Source organism: Octopus bimaculoides, chromosome 11 (genome assembly GCF_046866305.1).
Source record: "Octopus bimaculoides isolate indiv1 chromosome 11, ASM4686630v1, whole genome shotgun sequence".
Lineage (NCBI taxonomy): Eukaryota > Metazoa > Mollusca > Cephalopoda > Octopoda > Octopodidae > Octopus > Octopus bimaculoides.
Genome location: NC_142938.1, coordinates 69,307,916 through 69,320,415, shown reverse-complemented (window position 1 = coordinate 69,320,415; position 12,500 = coordinate 69,307,916). Strand labels below are relative to the sequence as shown.

At 35.2% G+C, this 12,500-nt stretch overlaps 1 protein-coding gene across 1 annotated transcript in view; it reads left to right on the top strand.

The window, feature by feature from the left end:
• The window catches only part of LOC106869288 (choline/ethanolamine kinase), a 59,884-nt gene that overhangs the window by 46,035 nt on the left and 1,349 nt on the right, over positions 1 to 12,500 (top strand). The window contains exons 5-8 of the mRNA XM_052971914.2: positions 940 to 998; positions 6,591 to 6,675; positions 7,560 to 7,668; positions 9,880 to 10,050. Coding sequence (XP_052827874.2) covers positions 940 to 998; positions 6,591 to 6,675; positions 7,560 to 7,668; positions 9,880 to 10,050 — 424 coding nt within the window. The remainder of the gene's footprint in view (positions 1 to 939; positions 999 to 6,590; positions 6,676 to 7,559; positions 7,669 to 9,879; positions 10,051 to 12,500) is intronic.

The window sequence follows — 12,500 nt, the reverse complement described above, 5'->3', positions numbered from 1 at the left end:
ACGCACTGGGGTCGATGTAATCGACTTAATCCCTTTGTCTATCCTTGTTTGTCCCCTCTATGTTTAACCCCTTGTGGGCAATAAAGAAATAAGAAATAGAGTGATGGATACCTGTTAGTAATGTATGAGTAATCCTGTTTTTCAGGTATTTTCTTTGGAGATTTATCTTTTACTTGTTTCGGTTCTTAGATTGTGGCCATGCTGGGGTGCTGCCTCTAAGAATTTTTAGTCGAATGAATTGACCTCAGTACTTTTTTTTTTAAGCCTAGTACTTACTCTATTGGTCTCTTTTGGCAAACCGTTAGTTATGGGGATATAAACACACCAACACCAGTTGTCAAGTGGTGATGCAAGACAAACGCAGACAAAAAGACGCACATGCATGGCTATATATATATATATATATATATATATATATATATATATATATATATTTGTGTACATTATGAGCTTCTTTCAGTTTCCATCTACCAAATCCACTCAGAAGGCTTTGATTGACCTGAGGCTATAGTAGAAGACACTTGCCCAAGGTGCCACGCAGTGGGACTGAACCCGGAACCATGTGGTTAGGAAGCAAACTTCTTACCACACATTATTTATTAACTTTTATTTCTGACATTATTGTTTTTGTTTTTTTTGTTTCTATTTTTTAAATCTAAGTTTCCATATTTAAGTTCTTTGAGAGATATTTGGAAGACAGTAAGATAGAATCATTAGCATTCCAGGCATAAATGCTTTGCAGCATTTTGTCTGTCTTCACATCCTGTGTTGTCAACCTTTCAGAGGTGATGAAATAAGTACCATTTGAGCACGGGGGGGGGGGGGGTGACGTAATCACTTACCCCATCCCCTGAAATTGCTGGCCTTGTGCCCATATTTGAAACTGATATTTACCTCATTTGAAAAGCATTTCAATGTTATCTTTTCTCACTGTTTCAGGGACAGCCTTGAAAAAGTGAACTCACCTGTAGTGTTTTGTCACAATGATTTACAAGAAGGTAATATTAATCATCTTTCTAGTCTTTTATCACGCTTTTTAATATAGCTAACACTTTTGTTATAACCCATATAAAAAATAAAAAGCATATCTCCAATGTCAAAAAGATTTAATTATGAAATACCTCTGACATCCGAAGCCTGTACTTAGAAAAGCTTGCCATTGGCTTTGAACTGTAAAGCTTGCTCCAAGAAACAGTGACTGTTTTTTCAGAAAAAGTGCTTGTGCTTATGTGTGACTATTCAATGCAACAAATATTTCTACAGCTTTTCCTTTGGTTTTGTTATTCACTGTTATAGATATATGTGTTTTGATTTTGTTTATTTCCTTTTAAATAATGTCCAGTTTTCTGTCAGGAGATTTTTGTTGTTGAAATTGATGTCTTTATATATTATGTTTATTTTCCAATTTCTGTTTTACCCGCTTTTATCACAAAAAAAAGACTGAAATCTTTATAAAATATCACAAGTCACTGTTTCTTTGTTTTGAACATGTTTCATGTTTCAATACTCTCTATAACTAACCAACCTGATATTCTAACATTACTCTTGTTCAAAGATTCCATGGTACACAATTATTTACATTGGTTTAATCTTTAGAGAAAAAATACATCTCTGCTGTCTTTGAAAGAGATGATGTTTTACAAAAAAAAAAAAAAATACAGGCGGAATGTATTGAGGAGGCTCTTGTTATCATCTAAGGAAAAACAAAAGTCAGCTCAGAAGAGAGAATTTTCATCTCCCTTATACACAGATGTTACATAAATTTGCTGTTGTGTGTAAATTAGCATGGTCTTTTGGGCCATCCAAATAATAGCATCTCTTTCAGGATCCAAAACATATAAGAATATTCTGCTGCTGTTCCATATTTAGAATCTGGTTGGTCACTGTTATCAGCATCATCTTCATCTCTTTAGAAAGGAAAAGCATTGTTGTTTTTTTTTTAAAAAAAAAGTTTCTATTTGATTGCAATTTAAACATTATATTCTTGTAACCAAATAGTTACCAGAATGCTGTCTTCCTCATGATATACTTTTTGAAGACGGCTGAAGATCTTTTCCCACAAACAGCAAATTTTTTCTCTGATGGGGCAAAAAGAATTTGTTTGTAAACATAAATTCCCTAGGTAGGTAACATGAGCTATATATTTCATATGTTGCATTTCACAGAAGCATTTTATCCTGGTGGTTCTAGTGATTTTCCTTAATCATTCATTGGGGATTTCGGAAGCCCAGTGTCTTATTCTCAGGAGTTGAAGAGCTGACATCTTTGGGAGGAGGGTTTCACGGTTGGTAACTTCCTTTTACCATTATTTTGAACACTGAGAGCTTTAACAATTTCTAATTACTTTCGTCTAAAATTTGTTTTCAAATGTTATTTCACTCACATTAGAACTGAAAAAAAAATAAAGAAAAAATCAAAAACAGCTACAAAAATCTTCTATTTGAATTAGATCAACACTGCTTCCTAAAACCTACACTGTTGTGGTAAACAAACATTTATATACAAAATTTGAGAAAATCATTTTTGAAAATAATTCTCTAGATATTCTGAAAACATTATTTTTATTTAGCAACAGTTAGTATCAGAAGTATTTGTTTTCAATACAACAAATTTCCACTAACAAGACAAAAACACCACACACTTTTTAAAATCAAATAGCCATCTTCTGAGGCAAACCATTCCAGTATTTCTCTGTTGTATCTTTATAAATTATATCAAATGAACATTTCAAACATTGTAATATAAATTAATATAGTGAGTCCTAACTCACATTGTCTTACATGCAATATCATTTATTATTAGTTAAGTAGAGCAAGACAAGGTGTTATATATTTTTCAGTTTGCATTGACAGAATACTTTTCTAAAAAATTAAGATTGATTTTAGTTTACTTCAGTTTTTCTTCTTTTTTTTAGGATAAAATATTCTTGTAGGATAATTTAAGAAATTTTTCTTTGATACAAAATACAAAAAAAAACTATTGTAACCAGTGTTCAAATAGCACATCTTTCCTCTTTTGAATCCCTATAGTTTCTGCCACCTATTTCTATGGCTAATCCATATTACTCTGTAAGGAGCATAGGGCCTGTTTTTTGGTTTCTTTGATGTATATATTCCTCCATGGATGGGACATTGGTCTGTCATAGAATTACATATTTTTTTGCCAACTGAGTGGGCTGGTACAATGTAAAATGAAGTGTTTTACTGAAGAACACAAATCATTGCCCAGTTCAGGAATTGAAACCACAATCTTATGATCAGGAGTCTGCCATCCTAACCACTAAGCCATGCACCTTCACCATCTACTTCTCTATTTCTACTTTATTCATTTATTATGTCTCATCTGTATAACCATCTTCTCCATGAGTTGACTTTTCTATACTGTATTTGGTTGGAGCATGAAGTCTATGAAATGTTTTGCTGTGTAACAATAACACATTGGATGTTATGATCATCTAAACTATTTCATTCTTTCAAGTTCATTTCAAAAATCTAAAGAATGCAATAGTCTAGATACAAAGATGATTTCATTGAAGTTCTTAAACAGGAGTTACTTCAGTGATTCTTTCCTTTCTGTTGACCCTGTATACTAATTCTTCAGGCCTTGTCTGCTGCACTTTCTCCACTGGAACTTGTACAATATACCCAGCTTTCTGCTTTTTACCATTTCTACTGTGTTTCTATATTTTACCTCTGCATTACACATTATATAGTCATCCTTATGTCTCTGTGGATCTCTAAAACAATGCATTCCAATTTTTCAACTTTGGTATTAATTTCTCACTCAAATCTAACCTGATTGTAGAAAGCCTTAATAAGGCTACCGATATGTCCTTTCTCCTCATAGTTATTAGGAAACAGTGGAGGCGCAATGGCCCAGTGGTTAGGGCAGCGGACTCGCGGTCATAGGATCGCGGTTTCGATTCCCAGACCGGGCGTTGTGAGTGTTTATTGAGCGAAAACACCTAAAGCTCCACGAGGCTCCGGCAGGGGATGGTGGCGGACTCTGCTGTACTCTCTCACCACAACTTTCTCTCATTCTTACTTCCTGTTTCTGTTGTGCCTGTAATTCAAAGGGTTAGCCTTGTCACATTGTGTCACGCTGAATATCCCCGAGAACTACATTAAGGGTACACGTGTCTGTGGAGTGCTCAGCCACTTGCACGTTAATTTCATGAGCAGGCTGTTCCGTTGATCGGATCAACTGAAACCCTCGACGTCGTAAGCGACAGAGTACCAACAACAACAATTAGGAAACAAAGTAGAAATAGAAGACCATTCATAGTGAGGATTTAGATTCTGTTTTCAGAGGCTGAGTCTAGTTTCAAATTCTATGGCTACATTGTTTATTTCAGTAGAGATATCTCTGATTTGGTAACATCCTCTACTATCATTATCCCTATGTTGTGTAGCACAATACCATGCAGTAGATATGTTTCATTGGTACCTTACAGTACCTTGTTTGTGGTACTCTGCAGTGTAGATATCTCTGTTTTGGTAGCATCCTACAATATTGATATCACCATATTTTATGGCACAATTCAGTATAGATATATACATGTTTTGTTGGTACCTTACAATATAGAAATTTTGACCCTGAAGTATTTGTCTCTTGTTTTCCTCTGAACTTTCCAGTTGAGGTTATTTGACCGATAATGAATAGAAATTCCAATATTATATTGGAGTTTCTATTCATTATTGGTCATAAAGTTCCTCAATTTGTACCTTATATTCCATGCATTTGTTCAGAAATCACCTAGCTGTCAGTTAGCAACTTAGATGATAATAACATATCAATCACTTTTTGTATTGAAGGTGAAATGGCTCAGTAGATAGAGCATTGGACTACCTGTTAATGACTAATGAGTTCAAATCTGCTATTAGTATTTCATTGTTTTTCTAAACAGAATCTTTATATTCCCCCAACCAATTTCACCATAACAAATTGGCACCAGATCAAGCTACTCCAGCCTTAAACCATAATCATCTTAGCTTGTCTTTCTATTGAATATAAAATCTGGTTCTTATTTCTGCCTACTTTGTATTAAACTCCTCACATATCGAATGTCTACCTGGTGGATATCTTTGACCACAAAAAAATCTCCATCAAATATACATCCATGATTATTAGAGTCAATATGACTATCTAAAATCTATACTTATCTAAAATGACTTTTGTTTATTCAAATATAATTTTTAAAACTGTTAACTGCATCTTCAGAGATGAAATATTTTTGAATATATTTATCATCTGCCTTTTGGTAGATTAACGATTGAACAGTTTTTGATAGCAAAATGCTCTTTAACTATCATATCTATCTACTGTACTTCCTGTATATTGAACTCAGCTACACTACTTTATAAAATATAGTCTAAACTACTCTATATTTTTTTGAAAATGCAACTGTTTGATCTTATCATTCAACTGCCAGTAGGATTCTTGATGATGCTATATTGTATAACATTTTTCAATTTCTGATACCAATTCTTGTCTCAACTGAATCTATCTTACTGGTAGCACCATTTAATTATTTTGAGCTTCATCTATATTATTCATAAAAAGGAGATCTTTTACTTGAAAATCATTCATTAGTTTCCTGTTACATCAACACTAATACCCCATAACTTGTTCCCCTACTTTACTTACTTGCACCAGTACTGCCACATTTTTCTTTTCTTTTTTTTTTTTTTGTTATTGTTGGTCCCGGGTCAGCCCTGATCTAGTGGGCCTCTGATTAAAGACATTCTAGTTGAAAAATATCCCACCTTCTCTTCAGATATTGTGTGTCTAGGACTATGCTATCTTGTATGTTTTTCTTCTTTTAAGAAAGTAAAGTATGATTTAGAGGAGATTGGCTGCTATCACTAGGAATACTGAATGGCCTCCTAGATACTCTGTAAGTGGGGAAGGTATTCAGAACCTTACTCTGGACATAACACTGTACCTCTAACAGTGAAATTTGTAATTTTTCAATTCAATATTTGATCATCACTGCCATCATTTAGCAGGTGCCTTTTACATGTCACTGGCACTAACCACGGTTTTACTTAGCTTGGTGTTAATGTTTTGTTCATTTAGCCAGTGTGACATACCATCATCTTAATGCTGTTCTTAATGACCTTTGAATTATGAAAGTGTAGTCTCCCTGAAGTCTCATTCTGGTGACAGAATGACTTTTGACACCTCTCTGTTGTGTAAATTATTTTAGTTTCAGAAATACTATTTTACCTAAATAAGTTGGTCTTATCTTTGATTCTAAGTCCTATCTAACCTAATTACAATAAAAGGAAATGTAATGACTGTCAGAACTTGTAAACTGAGACAGTCAAAAAAGCCACAAAATTGGTTGACTCTTAACTAAAGTCAGGAGCATTTTCGTGTTGAGAGCGGGAGGGAAAACTTTTGTCAGACACATTTATTTTTATCAAATCTGGTACATTATTGACTAGAAATTTTAATGCATGCATTATTACTGATTGCAACCACTAAGATAGCAGAATATTTAGAAGACTCTTATTATTGAACATATCAACATTTTTTAAAAACACCAAATTAAAACTGTCTTTTTTCCCATTTTGTTTCTCTTGCAGGAAATGTATTAATTCTCGACTCCTGTACTGATCCACTAAAGAAGCTAACAGTCATTGATTGGGAGTATTGTGCTTACAATTATAGGTATGTGTTGTGTGTGTGTTGTTTATCTTTTACTTGTTTTGATCATTGGAGTGTGGCTATGCTACGGCACCACCTTCGAGGGTTTTAGCCAATAAATCGACCCTAGTACTTGTGTTTTGGTTTTGTTTTAAGTCTGGAAAACTTCGAACCTAGGTTCTCATTCCTAAGGTATTTTTCAATGTTATTATTATTATTATTATTATTCAAGTCGCTGCTTGGAATTGAACTCGGAATCTTGGGATTAGTAGCCCTCACTCTTAACCACTATGCCATATGCCCCTAGTTCGATTCCAGGCAGTGACCTGAATAATAATATTAATAATAATAACATTGAAAAATACCTTAGGAATGAGAACCCAGGTTTGAAATTTCCCCAAGACACCTGATGAAGGCTGGAGGGTGTATCAGCTGAAACGTTGTGTTAATGACAAACAAGAGTAGGACAAATATCTGTCAAATGTAAATAATGTAAATAATTTATATTTATATTGATCTGCATGTATGAATGGCAAGTCATAATATATATTATCCAAAATGGACAGTATTATATATTCATTATGGCCGATCTTACCAATTGGTTTTGCACTAGCGATTCAACTGAGTGTTAGGTAACAATCTGATTATGTAACCCTACACTCATCAGAGGATAATGGCTACCTCTGTTGAGGGCAGGGTTACATAATCAGATTGTTACCTATAACACTCAGTTGAATCTCTAGTGCAAAACTGATTGGTAAGATCAGCTGTAATGGATTATATGATACTGTACACTTCGGATAATAGACTCACTCTATTGTCAGATATACAAGTGCATTTTTTCCTGACTTATGGACTCTGAGGCAACTTACATAAACACACATATATATATTTGGTTATTTTTGCAGGGGATTTGATCTTGGCAATCACTTCTTGGAATGGTGTTATGATTACAATGTGGATGAACCTCCTTATTTTGCATTTTATGAAGAAGGTTACCCGTCTAAAAAACAACAGGTAAGTTCATTTGTTAATTTTTATCAGCCAGTGCAGTCTTAGTAACACTATTGTTTTATCGTTGTAGTGTTATTGTTATACCATTGTATACAGTCTTATAAGTACAATTGTTATACCACTGACTACTTTATAGGAGTCTAACAAGACTGTCAGCTTTAGAGAATTATAACATGTTTTCAAATTTTCTTTAAAAATCAATAAATATAAGAGTAATTATATTTCAAAATTATGAGTATTTAAACTATATAAGATGAGTGTTGTATTTCGTATGAAGTATTGCAGAATATGTAGAAAATCAATGCGCAGGAGTGGCTGTGTGGTAAGTAGCTTGCTTACCAACCACATGGTTCCAGGTTCATTCCTACTGTGTGGTGTCTTGGGCAAGTGTCTTCTACTATAGCCTCGGGCCGACCAAAGCCTTGTGAGTGGATTTGGTAGACAGAAACTGAAAGAAGCCTGTCGTATATATATATATATATATATATATATAGACGCAGGAGCGGCCATGTGGTAAGTAGCTTGCTTACCAACCACATGGTTCCGGGTTCATTCCCACTGCGTGGCATCTTGGGCAAGTGTCTTCTGCTATAGCCTCGGGCTGACCAAAGCCTTGTGAGTGGATTTGGTAGACTGAAACTGAAAGAAGCCTGTCGTCATCATCATCATCATCATCATCATCGTTTAACATCCGCTTTCCATGCTAGCATGGGTTGGACGATTTGACTGAGGACTGGTGAAACCGGATGGCAACACCAGGCTCCTATATATATATATATATATATATATATATATATATATATATATATATGTGTGTATATGTTTGTGTGTCTGTGTTTGTCCCCACAACATCGCTTGACAACTGATGGTGGTGTGTTTACGTCCCCATAACTTAGCAGTTTGGCAAAAGAGACTGATAGAATAAATACTAGGCTTACAAAGAATAAGTCCTGGGGTCGATTTGCTTGACTAAAGGCGGTGCTCCAGCATGGCCGCAGTCAAATGACTGAAACAAGTAAAAGAGTAAAAGAGTGTTGAAGAAAGTAAAAGAAAGATGTTGTCAGATAAATTTATTTTTCTTTCCTCGTTTATTTTAATCATTATTTTTCATTAATCAAGTTTAACAAATCAGTCAACTGTATTTTCTTCTTCATTGTTTATGATTTCTTGCCAACGTTCTGTTAGCTTTTAAATTCCTTGATTGTAGAAATCATGAAGTCTTGACTAATTAATTCAAATAACATTGGAAAGAAATGAACAAATTTATCTGACAATCTGATAAAACCTCAAATATGAAAAATGGCAATAACAAAAATATTGAAATGTTACCTTAGAAATATTTAATTAGTCCTGATATTTCAAGGTAAAAATTCCGTTGCAAAAGCTTTAGAGAATGTGTGTGAGAGACAGACAGAAAGAGTACTTCTTGGCGATAGTCAAACCGAGTTGGCAATTACTGTTTTTACAATATTGCCTGATAGGCTGAATGTTGTTGTTGTTGGCACTCCGTCACTTACGATGTCGAGGTTTCGAGGTTGATTCGATCAATGGAACAGCCTGCTTGTGAAATTAACGTGCAAGTGGCTGAGCACTCCACAGACACGTATACCCTTAACGTAGTTCTTGGGGATATTCAACGTGACACAGTGTGACAAGGCTGACCCTTTGAATTACAGGCACAACAGAAACAGGAAGTAAGAGTGAGAGAAAGTTGTGGTGAAAGAGTACAGTAGGGTTCGCCACCATCCCCTGCCGGAGCCTCGTGGAGCTTTAGGTGTTTTCGCTCAATAAACACTCACAACGCCCGGTATGGGAATCGAAACTGCGATCCTATGACTGCGAGTCTGCTGCCCTAACCTCTGGGCCATTGCGCCTCTACAGGCTGAATGTACTATGAACTAAACTACAATAAACTGTATAGCATATATGCTTGAAAAACACTGGTAAATGATGCAGAAGCATGCTGTGAACATCACTAATAAACAGTTTAGGTTATATACTGTGAAAAACACTGGTAAACATAAGATATGTGCTATGAATGTGACTGACAAACAGTACAGATGTATTCTATGAACACTGTTGTATGGTAAAAGGCTAAGTGTTACTCAATACCCAACATTGAGTATGTTCGCCCCTTCACTTAAAAATAATTAAAGATATTTAACCTTTGTTTTTACTTGATTTTTGTTTTCTTTTTCTCCATTTCATGTAAAGTATGAATTTTTTGAAGCCTACTTATCAGCGTATTCAAAAAATGAAATCACTGATCAAGACTTGAAAACCCTTTTAATTGAAGCTAATTCCTTCGCTCTAGCTTCCCACTTTATGTGGGGACTGTGGTCACTAGTACAGTCAAGGACTTCAGAGATCAACTTTGGATATTTGGTAAGTTCCTTGATAGCTTTGCATTTTGATTGAAAATCACTAATGTGATGGGGTATCCAAAAAAACCCTGGAATTTCGCAATATTATTTTATTCTCCTAGTTTTACATGTTTACACTTTTATCACCTTCAAAGAATTCTCCATTTGAAGCAATGCGTCGATCCAAACACGTTTTCTACTGTTCGAAGCAGTCCTGGAACTCTTGCAGTGTGATGCCTTTTAACACCTCCATTATTTTTTTAATGTTATTAATTTGTATTATGAAAGTAAGTCAAAAATTATATGCACTCTTTTTTTTTTCTGTATTTAATTAAAACAATGCAATGAGTTGAACAATTACATCACATTTCAACATGGTCAACAGCCATTTAGCACGATTTCCTGCACAAATCGACAACCTCATAAAGGATGTTTGAGCAGTTCAAAGAGATGATAGTCGGAAAGGACAACGCTCAAACCACTGAGCCATGCACCTTCACTTATTAAGTATAACCCAGTAAATAAAGGAAGATGGACTTGAAATAACACCAACTATAAAGGAAAATGTTTATCTATTAAGGAAAATAGTATTCATTATGGAACATATTGTTTTGACTTATACGATTCTAAATTAATTAAAATTATATTCCATAATTTAAAGGTTAAATAGCCAAATAAGACAATAAAAATAAAGTTAAAAAAATATAAATAAAATACGATAAAATGAAACTGACTAAAGAATCGATTCCATATCTGTCAGTTTGTAGCTGATCAAGTGCCATGGGTCAGCTTGATCTGGGCTGACATGGCGTGGAGTAAGATGCATTTTATCATGTTTCTGTAAGAATCTCTGTCCCCACCCTGTTCGCTTGGGTAGGTCCTCAGCTTCATGTTAAATATCACTGCAATCAATCTAATTGGGTGTTTTCATTTTCTATCAGGATATGGGCAGCCTCTAAAATATAACATTTGATGTGCCTTGATGTTCAGCTTCAGCACCGTAGCAGTGGGTAGCAAAGCCTACCCTAGACGAATGGCTTATTTATTTTTAGGTTATTTGAATTCAGAAACAGTTACTAGTTTAGCTACTATGTAATGTATGGAAAACGTGTCTCTAACGTAAATCTTAATAATATTTTATAAGATATACGAGTTGTCTCCCTTGCGGGGTTTAGACTAACGCACAGAAAGAAGCCAAGATACAGCTTCAACACTGGAAAGTAACTCATAACATACTGTCTGCAACAGGATACGATCTTATATAATGTGAACGTAGTTCATCCTTTTACTCACTATTTCCTTGTACTACATATATATTATGTTTGTTGTTATTAAACCCCAAGTCAGCTCTGATCTGGCAGACCTGTTCCAGTTATGGCCACCTTATTGTTTATTCAGACAGTACATCCAACTCTATCAACGTGTTTGATGTTTGAAAACAATATGGTTTTACTGAAGAAGATTTGGTTGTTATTTCTAGCAGTTTGAACGACTATTCAAAGAATCTCTTATTAGAATGATTTCTATTGAATATGAAAACTGATTTTAAAGACCGTCTTTGAAACACATTTGCTAACTTCTTTCTATATAGTCTTGTCTTATAGCCAAAAATGATTTCTTTGTGATCAACTTCTGATTTCTTGAACAAGAATTATCTACGAGTTGTCTTTCTACATATTCGTCTGGGAACATGTTGACAATGAATGAGTTGTTTTCATTGTGTAGAGAAATCAGTTTGAATGATGCCTTTGCACAGTGTGATACTGAATTATAAACAATTGAGCTATGGTTGTGTGGTTAAGATGCTTTCTTCCCAACGATGTAATCTTGAGTTCAGTTCCACCCCACAGCATCTTGGGCAAGTGTCTTCAACTATAGCTTCAAGCCAGCCAAAACCTTGAGTAGATTGAATAGACGGAACTTTAAAAAAATACTCCCATTCTTTTTTTATTCATTTGACTAAAAATTCTTTAAGGTGGTGCTCCAGCTTGGCCACAGTCTAATGGCTGGTTTGAGTAAAAGATAGATAAAAGTAGGTACTGATATGGTTGTGTGTTAAGAAGTTTGCTTCCCAACCATGTGCTTTTGAGTTTAGTCCCCACTGCATTGCACTTGGGCAAATGTCCTTTACAATAGGACATCGCCTCACCGGGGCGATGACTTCTGACCAAGACCTTTGGAAATATGCTGTGCGTGAGAAGACCTGGCAAGCCAAGTGAGACCTAAATGCAAGGCCTCTGCCAGGGGTGTAACCAGCCCACTTATGCGTGAAACTCGGCTTGCGAAGACCTGTTGGGGCAAGCGAAAGCGAAATGGCACCTGTGCCCAGTGTCGCCTTTCTGGCACTTGTGCCCGTGGATGTGTAAAGACTTACAAGCGAGATCGTTGCCAGTGCCGCTGGACTGGCTCCTGTGCAGGTGGCATGTAAAATACACCATTTTGAGTGTGGCTGTTGCCAGTACCGCCTGACTG